Here is a 17,681-nt window from a genome sequence, read left to right as displayed (position 1 = left end):
GATATAGTGTTGTTATACCACTGGAGTACCATGGTGTGAAAATTCTAGTGAATCAAGAAGAATATGATGAAAAGTGTTTAGAGCAGGGAACAATACATTGAACATTTTACTTTAGGACCTTTGTAAGATTTATTCATGAAATGTGAGTATTTTTTCTTCTATTTCAGTGTATATTAGTGTTACTAATATATCCAGAAGTTATACCATAATTACCTTGTGATGAGTTTTAAAGGCACAAACTGCCTACTTTAGAACAAAATTATTTTTTAAATATGTATTTATATAGCTGTTTTTAAATTTTTCTTTTAGAATTGTAGAAGAATATCATGACTTATATACGTTACAAAGAGGAAGGATGGAGAGTGATATTAAACAGTTAATGGCAGAAAGAGATATCTGGAGCTCAGCCACATATGAATTGTCCGTAAAGGTTGGTTCATCTGAAATCGTAACTTATTTTTTGGCTGGATAAAGTTTCATTTTACAGTTTCAATAATCTAGACAAAATTTTTATTTATTTATTTTAATTTTTTTTTTACTTTTTTTTTTAGTTGCATTGGGTCTTCATTGCTGCATGTGGGCTTTCTCTAGTTGCAGTGAGCGGGGGCTACTCTTTGTTGCAGTGTGCGGGCTTCTCATTGTGGTGGCTTCTCTTGTTGTGGAGCATGGGCTCTAGGTGTGTGGGCTTCAGTAGTTGCAGCACGTGGGCTCAGTAGTTGCATCATGCGGACCCTAAAGTGCATAGGCTTCAGTAGTTGTGGTACATGGGCTTAATTGCTTTGCAGCATGTGGGGTCTTCCTGGACAAGGGCTTGAACCCATGTCTCCTCCATTGGCAGGCGGATTCTTTACCACTGCGCCACCAGGGAAGTTCCCAAAATTTTATTTTATTTTTAAATTTTTATTGAAGTACAGTTGATTTACAATGTTGTGTTTAATATCTGCTGTACAGCAAAGTGACTTAGTTATACATATATATACATTGTTTTTCATATTTTCATTGTGGTTTATCAGAGGATATTGAATATAGTTCCCTGTGCTATACAGTAGGACCTTGTTGTTTATTTGTCCTATATATAATAGCTTGCATCTGCTAATCCCGAACTCCCAATCATTCCCTCCCCGACCCCCCTTACCCTTTGGCAACCACAAGTCTGTTCTCTATATCTGTGAGTCTGTTTTTGTTTTGTAGATATGTTCATTTTTGTCATGTTTTAGATTCCACATGTAAGTGATATCATGTGGTATTTGTCTTTGTTTCTGACTTACTTCACTTAGTATGATAATCTCTAGGTCCATCCATGTTGCTGCAAATGGCATTATTTCATTCTTTTTAATGGCTGAGTAATATTTCATTGTATGTGTATATATATATATCTCTTAAAAATTTTAAAAATTTTTTTAATTAATTTTTTATTAGCATATAGTTGATTTACAATGTTGTATTAGTTTCTGCTGTACAGCAAAGTGAATCAGTTATACATATATCCACTCTTTTTTAGATTCTGTTCCCATATAGGTCATTACAGAGTACTGAGTAGAGTTTCCTGTGCTATATAGTAGGTTCTTATTCATTATCTGTTTTATATATAGTAGTGTGTATATGTCAATCCCAATCCCCCAATTTGTCCCTCCCACCCCTTCTTTCCCCCTTGGTAACCATGTTTGTTTTCTACATCTTTGACTCTATTTCTGTTTTGTAAATAGGTTCATTTGTACTTTTTTTTTAGATTCCACATGTAAGTGATGTCATATGATGTTTGTCTTTCTCTGTCTGACTTACTTCACATGGTCTCTAGGTCCATCCATGTTGCTGCAAATGGCATTATTTTGTTCTTTTTAATGGCTGAGTAATATTCCACTGTGTGTGTGTGTGTGTGTGTGTGTGTGTGTGTGTGTGTGTACCACACCTTCTGTATCCATTCATCTGCTTATGGACATTTAGGTTGTTTCCGTGTAGACAAAATTTAAAAAAATGAAGTATATGTATATATATATATATATATATATATATATATTTTTTTTTTTTTTTTTTTTTTTTTTTTTTTTGCGGTACGCGGGCCTCTCACTGTTACGGCGTCTCCTGTTGCGGAGCACAGGCTCCGGACACACAGGCTCAGTGGCCATGGCTCACGGGCCCAGCCGCTCCACAGCATGTGGCATCTTCCCAGACCGGGGCATGAACCCGTGTCCCCTGCATCGGCAGGCGGACTCTCAATCACTGCGCCACCAGGGAAGCCCAAAGATGTATATTTAATTGATGAATAATGCAGCTATTCTATTATGGGCCTTGAAAAGGAAAAGTTACATTGTTTTCTTTTGTTTATTCTCTATTGGATAGCTGGCTATTGTCCAATTAAGGGCTCTTTTTTCCACCAGAACCTATGAGTATGAGCCAGAATTCTATTTCTGTTGTTTGTGAACATGTTAAAACTTTCAACTTTAATTATACACTAATAAACTAGGGAAAGTGGTTCTTATTTTTTTTACATAATGTAACTGTATTACGATCACTTGATAACTCGCTTTGGTTCTATTACCTTGGTACCCAAGATGACAACTGACTTGAAATATGGCAGCCTGTGGACAATTATAGTGATGCTTTAGGAAAGTAGTAATGTCCCACAATACAGTGTTCTATTTTTCTAAAATGTTTGCTGGTTGGTTGCCTAATTTCACATCTGGAAATTATAATATTAACAATAAATTATGACCCTCAACAGATTCAAATTTTTATACCATTTTCCTCTTTAATAGTCAGACCTCATCTACGACACAGATGTTCCATTCTGATGCAGAACTTTAAAAGGGACATTGACATGTCCAGAGAAAACAACTGTGAAAGTAAATATATAACATAAGAAACAAACCTGGAAAAGAAACAGACTCACAGATACAGAAAACGAACTAGTAGTTACCAGTGGGGAGAGGGGAAGGGGGCGGGGCAAGATAGGGTAGAGGATTGAGGTACAAACTACTATGTATAAAATAAATAAGCTACAAGGATACATTGTACAGTACAGAGAATATAGCCAATATTTTATAATAACTATAAGTGGAATATAACCTTTAAAAACTGTCACTATGTTGTACACCTGAAACTTATATAATATTGTACATCAACTATACCTCAGTTTAAAAGAAAAAAGAAACAAATCTGGGAGCTAGCATGTTCAGTAGGAGAAAAAAAGATGACAAGTGAGTTCCCTCACTCTAGAAGTATTCAAACAGTAGAGAACTAACTGACCAGTGGTAAGAGATTTCTGTAGAAGAATACCTTGAATTAATGGGGCTTTGTGTTGGATCATCCCTAATAGGAAATAACAGCTATAATGTCAACTCCCTGAAAATAAGGACTTTGTTCACCGATATGTGCACAGTGTCTTGAACAGTCAGTCATTCACTGAATGACTATATAATTGATTCAGTATATCAGTGGTTCTCAAAGTATGGTCCATGGACCTCCTTGAAGGTCCATAAAACCCTTCATGAGGTGAAAACTAGTGTCATTGTAACACTGAGTTATCTTCTGCCTTTTTCATTCTCATTCTGATATGATTTTTCTTGAAGCTACATGGCATGGGATATTGCAACAGATTGAATTCAAAAGCAAATGAAAATCCAGCTCTATTCTATTAAAGCAAACATTAAAGAGATTTGTAAAAATGTGAAACTGCGTGTACTTTTCACTATTTTTTTTGTTTTAGAAAATGTAGTTATTTTTCAGAAAAACTATGTTAAATATATAATGAGCTTATTAATGTTTAAGTGAATTAACAAATACATATTTTAAATAATTTCAGTTTTCCAATGCAATAAATAACAATAGATATAATCCATATAAACAAAAGCTCTTCGGAGTTCTCAATAATTTTTAAGAGTATAAAGGGGTTTTGAGATAAAATTGAGAACCTCTGCTATATACTTTGTTCAATTTGGTTCCAGTTCAGTAGTTTTAGAAAACATGAATTTATGATTCAAGTTAGTTCATGATTTTTTTGTTTTGTTTTGTTTTTTGTTTTTTTGTGGTACGTGGGCCTCTCACTGTTGTGGCCTCTCCCATTGCGGAGCACAGGCTCCAGATGCGCAGGCTCAGCGGCCATGGCTCACGGGCCCAGCCGCTCTGCAGCATGTGGGATCTTCCCGGACTGGGATACGAACCCGTGTCCCCTGCATCGGCAGGCGGACTCTCAACCACTGCGCCACCAGGGAAGCCCCTAGTTCATGATTTAAATAAGAAATTGTTATTGAATTAATGATTCAGTGAAAAATTGGTGTGTGATATTGGTTTGGGTTTAATAAATTACAATGGTTTGTTAATGTTTTAGGTTCCTAATTTTAGTACTTTCTAAAAATAGGTAATTGAAAGAAATAAAGTCATGTTGGCTAAAAGACTTTACCTCAATGAAAAAGGCTGGAATAAATATACTAAGCATTTCATCATACTGCTGTCAACTAAGGTAAAGCTCAATTCACTTAAGTCATGGGAAAAGAGACTTCAACTGTTGAGGGTTGAAACTACAAGAAGCCTTTGTTAATTTATAGATTTTTAAAAATTTTAATTAATTTATTTACTTTTGGATGTGTTGGGTCTTCATTGCTGTGCACAGGCTTTCTCTAGCCGTGGCCAGCAGGGGCTACTCTTCTTTGCCGTGTGTGGACTTCTCACTGCGGTGGCTTCTCTTGTTGTGGAGCATGGGCTCTGGAGCACAGGCTCAGTAGTTGTGGCGCACGGGCTTAGTTGCTCTGCGGCATGTGGGATCTTCCCCCCCGCCGAACCCGTGTCCCCTGCATTGACAGGTGGATTCTTAACCACTGCGCCACCAGGGAAGTCCCTAATTTATAGACTAAATTTTAAATACAGTTTTATATTTGTACTTTATTGGGGGCAAAATGAAAAATCTAAGGAAAAGTGAATAAAGGCCCTTCTTTACATTTGTCTGTAATAATTAGAGCAATTTAAGCAATTTGTCTAAGTTAATAACACTGCAGATGTTACTTATAGAGTTATAGTGCTTAAACAAAAATGTAACTGTGTTCATTGAAATAATTGCATTATTGATGCATTCTGTGCAATATTATGGGACAATTCAATGAGCACACTAGGTTGAAAAGGAAGGAAGTGGCATTTAGTATGTTTCTAGAGCCAAACCATTTACACTACTCATTTCATTTAATTCTTATAACAGTCCTGTGAGATATATATTAGAGTCTTTATTTTATAGATAAGAAAAATTAATTTCAAGTTAAATAATATCCCCCAAGATTATACAGCCAGTCAATGGCTAGGATTTACATTTGGTTCTGTCTGGCTTTGAAATTCCTGTTCTTTCCAATGTACTGCACTGCCTGCCAAATCCTATGAGGAAACTGGGCTCATGTTGCAAAGGAAAAAATCTTGTTCCTAATGCTTTTTTTTATTGTGGAAAAATTCACCACCAAAGGGACTGTGTAATAGTGTCACTGATATTTTGAAAAAGGAATATCTTTTCATTTTTTGGATCCATTTCCTACATATGACTCTAGTATTGCAATATTAATAATGGCCTGGTGTATGCTAATAAGTATTTGTTACATGAATAAATGAATAAGTGGTTTAATTCCATGCATTTTATCTAGGACACTGCAGACGTTGCACTGTTGCAGAAGTTGACGGAGAAATGGAGAAACTTAGTGAATAAATTTAAACAGGAAGTGGAAGAAAATGAAGAGTCTACAAGAGAAAAATTGCAAAGTGTTAAGGATGGCCTTGTCAAATGGCAGCAGTTCTTCAGAAATAATACGTGGGTCTCCAAGAATCTTGTTTTTCTGATTATATGACGTCATGTTTGATAACTCAGTCCAATTCTTCCTCTCTTTTTATCTTGTTTCTCTTTTACCTTGTAATTACTCTAACATTGATTTTGGTGAGGTAACCAGCTGCCCTTACACGGGCACAATCCTGCTAGGAGCTTGAATGGTCTTGCAGTTTCTGGTGCACATCATCTCTGATCATCTTGATCCCTGTACCCAACTGCTGCTGCTTCCACTTAAGTCCAACTCTTTCTTTTCTTCTCTTTACTCTCTTTTTAAAATCAAGTCAACTTATGTCATTACTCTTGGCAGACTTGAATATCTGGATCCATCTGCAAATTCTGTAGCATAGTGTATGTGCCGAGAAGTGGAATCAATGACTGGCAGTTATAAGGAGGGTGATTCTGATTGGATATCATATCTTGTAACAATTAGAGAAATTTGATAATGGAAGAAGCTGCCTTCCTTTGTTAATTAACAAAGTAGTTTATTGGAGGCTGGATGACTACATCACAGCCAAGGTTAGTGGGAATCCGTACTTTGAATGCAGGCTGGACTCAGTGATTTCTAAAGTTTTTTTTTTTTTTTAACTTTAAGATGCTTCGTCTGTTGAGGAAACACATTTAGGTACCATTTCCATTTCGAATTGAGAAGAGCGGTTTCAGTTTTTCATATCCTCTAAGACAGCTGTCCGCAACCTTTTTGGCAACAGGGACCAGTTTCGTGGAAGACAGTTTTTCCACGGACTGGTTGGGAGGGATGATTTCGGGATGATTCAAGAGCATTACATTTATTGTGCACTTTATTTCTATTATTATTACATCCGCTCCAGCTGAGATCATCGGGCATTAGATCCTGGAGGCTGGGATTTAAACCCAACCTGCCTGGATCTAAACCTGCTCTAAGAGGTTTCCCAGTGAGTAGATTTGGAAGTTGTGGAAGCTGAAGCTGGTATATATCCAAGCTGGTTGCTGCTGCCATTGTCCGCTTCTACTGTGTGTTGACGCTCAGCTGGGAGAGGAGCACAGGTGGCAGTGGTTCCCTTCTCCCTTTCTCCTCAGGAACTTCTTTATCAAGAGCTTTCTCCTTGTGAGGCTTCAAAAGATATTAAAGGAAACTCTTAACAGAAGTTGGGGCTCCTGACCTAAATGTTGAGTTTTAATTGTTCTTTAGGCTTCCTTTCTATTTATATGTTGTTTTGGCTGCTGTGTTCAGCAGGAATCATTCTTATGATGACCTAATTTTGGGTGCTGAGGACCCAGAGACCACTCTTTTAATACTGTCATGGCCTCTGACCCTGTAACTTGCTTACTCAGGTCTGATTAGTGTCTGAATTTATATTTATATTTGTAAATTTAAAAATAAATGCCTATGAGGGAGAGGCTGAACCTGAAAGGCATTTGGGAAAATCATCAGGGAGAAACATTATTAGTTGTTATAAATGTGTGGATTCATGATTTTCTTTGTTTATATATTGTTATGAGACCATGCTCTTGCTCTTTTTCCTTCTTTCAGTGGAAAAGACATTCTATCCCCTAGTAAAGAAAATAGATTTGAATCAGTTGTTCAAGACTTCAAGCAGTGGCAAAAGGTAAGACTTTCTAGTAAACAGCTTGGTAATCAAAATGCTGTTTGTAAACTTGTCACTCTTCACCTACAACTGAGTCACATCTCATCCTTTAAAAATGCCGTACTAGGTTTTACGAAAGATAAGGAAAGCATCACGACTACAGGGGCTTTTAAAAATACTCTTAAAGATTCTATTTTCTGTTCTATTTTAGATTTTCGAGTCAAAGTTAGGCTGCCAGAAAAAAATTGGGAAAAGACATTTGGGTGGCAGTTAGGGTAGTTCTGATTCTCTCATCTAATTGTCGGACATAAGTAACATCTGTGCCTCTCATGTACCTGGCTTTTTTCTTTCTTTTTTTTAAATAAATTTATTTATTTATTTTTGGCTGCTTTGGGTCTTCGTTGCTGCATGCAGGCTTTCTCTAGTTGTGGCGAGCGGGGGTTACTCTTCGTTGTGGTGCATGGGCTTCTCATTGCGGTGGCTTCACTTGTTGTGGAGCACGGGCTCTAGGCACAAGGGCTTAAGTAGTAGTGGCCCGCGGGCTCTAGAGCACAGGCTCAGGAGTTGTGGCACATGGGCTTAGTTGCTCCGTGGCATGTGGGATCTTCCCGGACCAGGGATCGAACCCGTGACCCATGCATTTGCAGGCAGATTCCCAGCCATCAGGGAAGTCCCTACCTGGCTTTTTTCTTTAGGACAAATTGGACTTTTAAAATTAATAACATCTTTTAAAAAAATTGTGGTAAAATATACATAACATAAAATTTATCATTTTAATCATTTTTAAGAGTACAGTTCAGTGGCATTAAGTACATTCACATTGTTGTGCAACCATCACCACCATTCATGTCCAGAACTTTTTTATCTTCCTGAACTGAAACTCTACCCATTAAACAAACAATAACTCCCCATTTCCTCCTCCTCCCAGCCCCTGGCAACCATGATTCTACTTTCTGTCTTTATAAATTTGACTACTCCAGGCAACCTCATATGAATGAAATCATATAGAATTAGTCCTTTTGTGACTGACTTATTCCCTTCAGCATAATATCCATAAGGTTCATCCATGTTGCAGCATATATCGGAATTTCCTTCCTTCTTAAGGTAGAATCATATCCCATTGTATGTATATATCACACTTTGTTTATTAATAACATCTTTTTAAAAGGGTTCAAACTTTGAAAATAGGTTTCATTAATCAAATTACTATCATGTTATAGTAGTCTGACAAGGGAAAATATATGATACTGAAATCCTCCAATGTGAACATCAAACTCATGACCTAATGAAATCACATCCAGATCCCAGGAAACCATTTTCTTTTCTTTTGGAATGATTTGAGCAGAATATTCTAAGAATTGAAGATGTTTGTTGTCATATATAAAACATAGCTAGTTTAGTGACTTTTTTTTTTTACTGTTTATCTGTTTGACATTGCATAGATAAAATTGAAAAAAATCATGCTTCTTTTTTTAGTAGGAATAATAATAATTCTCATTCATTAACTTGTCAGGCTGAAGGTGCTTTCCACATGTTGCTTTACATATTCTTCGTAGCATCCACATGAGGCAGGTTTTGTAGTCCCCATCTCACAGATGTGGAAATTGAAGGTTAGAAATGTTAACTTGCCTTAGTTATCTGTAAATGGTAAATGGCTGAGTCAGAATTTGAGTCCATGTCTCTCCAATTCCAAAATTCTTACCCTTAATTGCTCTGCTACAGTGCTTCCCTATACTGATTACTGATAAGTGTGGGTGATTTGTTTCCATTATCTGAGTCATAAATAATGGCAGGCTTTGTATATAGGTTGCCCTTTATTTTTTCCACAAATATTTATTGATATGTCAGATATAGCACTTGGGCTTGGGATTAAAAAGATAAATGAAAACCTATACATTCTATGAACTTTCCCAGTTTAGTGGGGATCATGTAAACAGAAATATTACATCCTTACCAAAGCAAATAGTAATTAAAAATGCTCAGCTCTGTGAGACTTAATTGCCTATCACTAATTTTTTTACCTATATAGGATTTAATATAATTATTTTCATCCCTGGTAAACTATGGGTTATCTTACAGAGTATCAAAATTGATTAAATTTAACTTTGAAAATAAAATATATGTCATATGAAGAAATGGTATGACAAATAATAATAAGATATGTAATTCCAAAATATTTAGGAGTCACCTGAGTAGACTTTGATGAAATCAGTGAATAATGTGCTTATTTCTTCATCCCCCTTTCACTCTCTAGATGTTGACTGAAGAAAAAGACAAATTTTCTGGGGATCTTCTAATGTCAAAATATGATTGTCTCAAGATAATTAAACATTTACAGGAAAGCTGGGCAGATATTGGGCTTGGGATATTTAGTCGCCATAAAAGTATGGAGGGAAAGTTACCACCAGAGCAGAAGCACATGGAGGAAATTGTGAAAAGTACAGGAAGACTCTACAAAGAATTTGAAATAAGAATAAATGGGGATAATGGTAAGGAAAAAAAAACAATGATAATGATAATGAGATGGCTTGACAATAGAAAGCATTTTAATAGTAATTATTATTTTCAATACAATTAATATTAAAAACAAAATAATACATATAGTTTTTAAAATCAAGGAAAATAAAGCATGGAGCATCACTTTATTGAGATATAAGTCATATACAGTACAATTCATCTATTTATACAATTCGATGATTTTTAGTATATTCACAGACATATGCAACCAGGTGGTAAATGATTTAAAATAAAAGAGGAAGTCAAAATGATGAATGAGAGTGAAATTAACAAATCATTTTGAATACTCCTGAAAGACTGAAGTTTACTGATGAAGGTAGTGAGAATATTTTCATCAAGGACAAGAAAAAGTTTGTTTTTAAATTATTTCTCTTTATATATCTCTGAGATGGGAGCATTTTCATTTCTTACTTTGCAAATGAGTTTAGACAAAAGTATAGAGAGGGTATTTTGCCATGATCTCACAGTGAATCAGTCAAAAATTAGAATCCAAACTTGATATTCAGACCAAAACTATAAACTTCATGTAAACCTGAACAATGACCGAAAAAATGACTCAAGAACTATATCTGTTCTAGTTTCTGTTATTAACTATCTTATAATCATGAAGAAGTTGTTTTTCGTCATTGTCTTCTTAACAGGATAACTCAGTGAATTAATACCTTTAACAGAAACTGCAGTTCATGGTTTCTGGGTTTAATGCATTTCATTCTCAGCTGAGAAGAGAAGACAGAGTAAAAACTGTTATCAACGAAATAGTCCATCAGAAAAGCACTGATTACATAGTTTTTATTCACTAAATATTTATTTAGGAACTACTCTTTGCAAGATTCTCTGCTAGGCAAGCTGTAGGATAATAAGAAAATGGAAAAAGATATGCCCCTGCCCATGAGTATTTCATAATTTATTATTGATAGTAGACTTACAAATACTTCTAAAAGTTAATGCTTTTCTCACTTTTCCAGGTATCTCTAAAATTCTTCCAAGTTTGGTTAGTTCTCTTGAATTCTGTTCTTTCAAGTTGAAAAGGCTGCTGGAGTTTCCTGAACTGCTTCTTGAAGAATGGGAGGGACTTAATGAAAAAATTAATGAAATGAAATCTCAGTTGGATGCATCGTTAAACGTTATTGGTACTGTTCCGCAGTACATAGATGTGGATTCTGGCTCGTAAGTTCCCATAGCTCTCTGCTGGGTAGAAGGGAATCCCCACGTCTCAACTGCATTTTCTCAGTACTTCGCCTCAGCAATGGGTATTTGGGGTCAGATAAAAAACTCTGACATCCTCTTCCTCCAAGTAAGAAAGCCATCTGACTGGGAGCTGGAGGGTGAGGGAGTCCTGGGTTCTTAACTACAGCAGTCTAGGGTGGAGTTTCTGCCTCCCTGAGCTGAAAAGGGGAAGAGCGAGAGTAGTTTCGGTTCAAATACCATAGACTCTTGCCTTTCCTACTGAATCTTCATAAATTGTCTTGAATATAAGTTTCTTCAGTTGCTGTTTGTCCTTAGAACCATTTCCAGAAGGTTTCAATGGTTTTTGTTTTGTTTTAGTAATTTTCACTAATTTCACTGGAGAGTGGGTCACCTTTTCTCCTCCCACTGTCATGTTGGAAGTTGATCTCTTGAGAGGATTTTAAAACTCATTCTTCTCATTTTGTGGCCTCAGTGGTCTAGAAGTAAATGTAAAGGGAGTGAGTGTAATAAGTCTTTACAGTAGAGGTCTAACACTGAAAGTAAGGTCTGCATTGTCCAGAGTGCATTACACCTAACCCTCGTGAGGTTAGGAAGGCTGTCAGTGAGTAGCCATTCTACAAGATAATTCAGGGATTTGATTCACCTTTCTCTGAGCTCTCAAACAGTTGTACACACTGAAGTTTACTAGCCCCAGCCAAATAAAACCCTTTCTTTTATCCAATAGTTACTTTCATACTCTTAAGTAAGTCACTTATCTTTATTTTACTTGCTTTTTCCTTCAGGGTACTCCAAGCACATATATTTAACATGATTCAGCAATGGCTTTTGAAGATAGGCAATGAAGTTAACAATGGTAACATGGAACTTCAGCGCCAAGTATGTACTTGTAGGAATTTGTTAGATTATTTTTTGCCTTGGCTGGGAGTTTTCTTCAAGGAAAAACCAAGTCATGCCTATCCAATTGAAGCAGGAGGTTGGGAGGGAAAAATGGGAACTTATATAATATAATTACTGAAATGATTTTCAGTGGATTTTTTTAATGAATTTATTCATTTTATTTATTTATTTTTGGCTGCGTTGGGTCTTTGTTGCTATGCGCAGGCTTTCTCTAGTTGTGGCGAGCGGGGGCTACTCTCCCCTGTGTGGGCTTCTCACTGCCGTGGCCTCTCCTGCTGTGGAGCACAGGCTCCAGGCATGCAGGCTTCAGCAGTTGTGGCACGCAGGCTCACTAGTTGTGGCACACGGGCCCAGTCGCTCCGCAGTACGTGGGATCTTCCCGGACCAGGGCTCGAACCTGTGTCTCCTACATTGGCAGGCAGATTCTCAACCACTGCACCACCAGGGAAACCTCAGTGGATTTTTAACTGCAGTATGTTCCTGCCTTTGGAATGAAGCTTCACAGATGATCAAAAGTTTTTGAGATCTAATTATTATCTTTACTCTTTACTCGGTATACCAAAAAAATTTTCCCTCAATAGCATTAATCATTTTAAGAATTTATGTTGGTGCCCTTGACTGGCTGAAGGAATGACAGAAACATGTTTCTAAGAAGAAAGACAAGATGCTACAATACTATTGGTCTACAGTTATTTGAACAAATAGGGAATTGTCCTGCAGTTCTGAAGAACTAAACCTGTGGAATTCTTAACTAGCACATCGTGAAATAATAATTTCCAAAGGATGTCTTAGTTTTTTACGTTTACTTCCACTTCCTAGTCTTAATTATAATCTAAATTTATACAGGAATCTCTTATTATAAGTAAACTTAATATGCAAATATTTGACCTTACAAAATTGATAAAATGAATTTAATTAATTTTAATATTGCTTAAATTGGGAATTTGAAAGGCAGAGATCAGCATGTTGTATGGGAATACTACTTATGAAGCATTATATCACAGTCTATGAGCACGTTGTGAACATAGAGACATCAAGAGTTGAGGAGCAAATATGTTAAGACTGGAAGTATGGATCCAGGGGATCCCCAGGCTTGGGAGAAATTTCTATGACTTAGAACACAACCAAAATTAAGAAGAAAAAGGGTAGGAGAGTGCCTCTCACATAGTGGAACTCAATAAATATTTCTCGAATGAAGTAACAAAGAACATTCCAGCATTGTTGATGTTTTATGGTGTTGCTACATTAACCCCTTCTTCGGTAAGTTTACCATTGGATACTCAGCTAACCATTGGGGATTATCTCCGGGGAATCATATTCTCAATTTTTAATATTGTGGAATTCAATTTTTATAATATAGAATTATTTAGAAAGTACCTTTATATACTTCTCATTTTTATATTTTATATACTTCTGTATTTTAACACTACAGCATTATAATATAGTTAAGCTGCCTAGAAAACTTGCAAGATTATACATTCCTTGAGGAACTGTGTGTATCCATATTAACTGGTATAAGTATTTAAAAATGGAAAAGTTTATCTTTTTTTAACCCACCATTCATTTTCCTGTCTGATCCATTTTCTTCCAGATTTTTTGGTTTTGTTTTGTTTTTTTCTTTATACCTTTACTCCATCTAATCTGTGCTGCTTGGCAGTCTAAAACAGTGATCTTCAAATATTTTTTTTATCATGTATCTCTATCAGCAAAAAATCTTTGAACAAGTTATTTCTAAATTACTTATGAGAATTTCTCTGTTAACCTTTTTGGTACATTATAAAATAAAAACAAATAGTCAAAAGAGATGAAATGAATAATATTTAAAATAATTTTTAGTAATGGTTTTAAAAAAACTGATGTGATTGAACAGGCTTCATAATTGTTTTACAATCACAGGTTAATACTTAGTGATAAAGCCATTTGAAGTTCTGCTCCTAAGTTCAGTTTACTTTGTTACTTGTTTTTAAGGACTGTCATTGCTGAAATAATAGCTCACAAAAGAACAATGCAAATTGAAGAAGTTTATTATTGGCTGTATTTATTAAATAATGCTCATTTTTCAATTCCATCAATCAGTTATGTAAAGATTTAAAACAAATTGTTTAGTAAAATCTTCCATCTACCATAATGTCAATCAGTTGTTCTTATAAACATTAGGCAATGTAGCATTTCTTTTTTCTAACAAAAGATCCCCAACCAGTTGATACACTTTATTTGTAAGATTTTAAAAGAATTAGAAACATATTTCCAGATTTTCAAGTATATAAATTTGAGAGTTTTTAAAAGTGAGCTATATATCATTTTCAGCAACAAAATCATACCAAGATGGAAATCCTTCCAACTCTCCATTTTCAAAATGACTGCTCCATAATGTAAATTTCTTTTACTCATTGTTAAACATCAATTGTATTTTGAAGGGAAAAATTAAGTGTGATTTTTTTTTTATATCAGCTAGGAGATGGCTATGTTGCCACTTGCCATCCCTGAAAAGATTAGTAAATTTGAAACAAGCCGTTTTATAAAAAAACACTTAATCTTAAAGTTTCTCTTAAGAATTTTATATCAGAATCACAGTAAATCTCTGGTTTATTATAAAAATTATCATTTTCCCTCTCCATCTAATTAAAGAGAATGATTCCATATCTTAGTGAAAGTGTGTTTATTTTGATTCTAATTTTAAATTCACCTATGACCTGTTACATGACCTTGACTCTACCATTTAATCTCTCTAATATAACTATGAAATGAAGATAACACATATTTGTGTTTATTTCACAGGGGTGGTTTAAGGATTTATTAATATTTTTTGTAAGCGAAAATGAGAGTTATTTCAATGACAGTATCATCCAGGCCATTGGTATATGAAAGAACAGTTTAGAGAATTAATTAATTCTCTAAGAAGAATTAATGTAATTGAGTAGCAGCAGGGGCTTAGTGGGGAAAATATCTTTGGCTTGTGGAAAGAAGGTAGTGGTTTTTTAAACTCTTTCTCAGGAAGAGTTGCCCTTTTGCTGACGTGTTAATTCAGGTGTAAAAATACACTAATCAAGATTACTTTAGGGACTTCCCTGGTGGCACAGTGGTTAAGAATCCACCTGCCAATGCAGCAGACACGAGTTCAATCCCTGGGCCAGGAAGATCCCACATGCCACAGAGCAGCTAAGCCCATGAGTCACAACTACTGAAACTTGCACGCCTAGAGCCCATGCTCCTCAACAAGAGAAGCCACCGCAGTGAGAAGCCCGTGCAACGTAGCGAAGAGTAGCCCCCACTCGCTGCAACTGGAGAAAGCCCGTGCACAGCAATGAAGACCCAACGCAGCCAAAAATAAATAAATAAAATAAATTTATTTTTATAAAAAGATTGCTTTAGGTCATTTATGGCCTTTTCTTTTGAGGCAGGAAGTTTGGGTTTTAGTACAAGGATAGACTACCAAGCTTCATTTTTATTCATTAATTTAACAAACATTTATTAAGCACTTTCTCCCTGCTAAGTACTGTGTGTGGTATTGAGGGATAAAATGATGGTCCATGCCTTAAAAAGACTCACAGACTAAATGAGGAGACAGATATGCAAACAATTATAATAGAGCTATGTACAAAGTACTATATAGCAACATAGGATAAGGAGCAAATTAAGTCCAGTGAAAGTTAAAAATTCTTCTCAAAGTAGTTTATATTTAAGCCAAGAAGAACACTTAGAAACTCACCAGAGAAAGGGACTACATAGGGCATTGAAGAGAATGGTTGACGTTTGCATTTCATAAAGTTTTTTACATCTATTTCTGGGACCCAGCCTCAGCAAAAGCCATTTGCGAAGGTTCCCAAACTTTCTCTCTTCTCAGTGCCTAAGGGTGCCCCAGTATTTTCACACTCCTAAGCCAAAAAAATTACCACACAGTCCAATTTATTATTACATAGGTTCAAACAGCTTACTAAATAGTTATGTCCTAAATATGAGTATAACTTTTGGAAAAATATTATAATACGTGTTAAAATAGGTAAACAAGGAGACCGTTGGACATGGCTTTAGTGCTTTTAGTAGCCTGTGTAAACAAACCAAAGCCAGAGTCGATGCACTCGAATCCAAGAAAACGAAACTCAAGAAAAACTAATTCTAAAACAGTCAGCTAGATCTTCTCGAATATGAAAAAATGAAACTCAAGAACAACTCTCATAACAGCCAGATAACTAAATTTTCCTAAATAAGGCAAACATTGAAGTTACAGCCAATTAAATAATTGCTTTGCTTTGCTTAGTGTCTTCTCCGTAGAAATCTCTGTCCTAGCTCCTACCTACAGAGTGCCTCTAACCATTTTTGGGGTTTGGCACTGCCTAATTGGAATTGTTGTTTGCCCAAAGATACTTTGTAAAATTTAATGTGTCTCAGTTTAACTTCATTGAAAGAAAAAGCCCTTTTATTAATTAATTAAAGTTTAATTGAGGTATATTGACTTAAAATATTAGTTTCAGGTGTACAACATAGTGATTCGATATTTTTATACATTACAAAATGATCACCATGATAAATTCAGTTACCGTTTGTCAAAATACAAAGTATTACAATATTATTGACTATATTCTCTATGCTACGCATTATATCCCCGTGACTTATTTATTTCATGACTGGAAGTTTTTACTTCTTAATCTTCCTCATCTATTTCACTCATCTCCCCGCCTCCACTTAAAAAATCCTTTTATTCTCATTTAATCAAAATTACTTACTAATGGAATGTATATACTTTTGCACTGTAAAACCTCTCTAACCTTGAAATCAGATTGGACATTGCCATCCTTACTTCCTGTCCCACCTTGATTTTCACACAGTAATTGTTTTTAATCACACAACCACCAATAAAACCAGCTTTCAAAGATATGGTGTCATCAAAAGTGATATAGTGTATCTAAGGTTGAAACTGTGAATCATGTCAAATTCATGCTATGTCTGACAGGTGTCACATATCATTATTATCTCCCTCAAGAATTTAAAATCCCATGGCATCCTTGAGAGCTCACTGTGAAGCCCTGGGATGCCTTGGTGCACACTGGTGGGAACTGTGGCCTTAACTGGTTAATATGCTTCACCAAGCTAAAGAAGAGGGTAGTTTAATGTAGTATAGTGAGCAAAAGAAAGTAAGGTTACAGTAGTTGAGTAGTGATGATTTGATTTCATTAAGAATAATAGTGTTGTTGAAAATTGGACACAGGTATGATCAGTTCTGTTTTTATATGGTTTTTACTGTTCGATTTATTTTAAATGGGTCATTTGTATTATAATCATTTTTTTAAACAGATGGATGAATTGCATATACCCATGGTTCAATGGATGGTAAATTTTCTGATTTTAATGGTACCTGACTTTCCTGATCCAGATACTCTCATAAAGTTGGAGGAGGAAAGTGCTGAAAAACGTGACCTAGGAATTGCCAAGTTGGAGCTAGATGCGATTGCCCTGGCAAAAATGTTGTCCCGATATTCCATCTATTTGAGCAGGTGAAACTATCTGGTTATTTTATTACTTTCCTTTTGAAGATTAAATGTGACATAAAACGGAGGAGAAACTAAAGCAACATTGTAAATCAACTATAATAAAAATTAAGGGAAAAAAAAGCAGAGGAAAGAAGGTCAGTTAAGTAGCAGCAATAAAAGATTGTTTTAAAACCTTGAAAGAAATGCTAGTTCAGTTTTTAAACTAGCTTCAACACTACCATGTTGGAA

General features: G+C 35.5%; 1 protein-coding gene across 1 annotated transcript in view; it reads left to right on the top strand.

The window, feature by feature from the left end:
- AXDND1 (axonemal dynein light chain domain containing 1) overlaps positions 1 to 17,681 on the top strand; it is a 77,152-nt gene that overhangs the window by 25,487 nt on the left and 33,984 nt on the right. Inside the window, exons 11-18 of the mRNA XM_082857216.1 lie at positions 310 to 430; positions 4,358 to 4,459; positions 5,619 to 5,782; positions 7,308 to 7,383; positions 9,617 to 9,851; positions 10,845 to 11,046; positions 11,850 to 11,943; positions 17,257 to 17,456. Coding sequence (XP_082713342.1) covers positions 310 to 430; positions 4,358 to 4,459; positions 5,619 to 5,782; positions 7,308 to 7,383; positions 9,617 to 9,851; positions 10,845 to 11,046; positions 11,850 to 11,943; positions 17,257 to 17,456 — 1,194 coding nt within the window. The remainder of the gene's footprint in view (positions 1 to 309; positions 431 to 4,357; positions 4,460 to 5,618; positions 5,783 to 7,307; positions 7,384 to 9,616; positions 9,852 to 10,844; positions 11,047 to 11,849; positions 11,944 to 17,256; positions 17,457 to 17,681) is intronic.

This window comes from Leucopleurus acutus (assembly GCF_964270905.1).
Source record: "Leucopleurus acutus genome assembly, chromosome: 2".
Taxonomy (NCBI): domain Eukaryota; kingdom Metazoa; phylum Chordata; class Mammalia; order Artiodactyla; family Delphinidae; genus Leucopleurus; species Leucopleurus acutus.
This window is presented reverse-complemented; position numbering and strand designations above follow the sequence as displayed.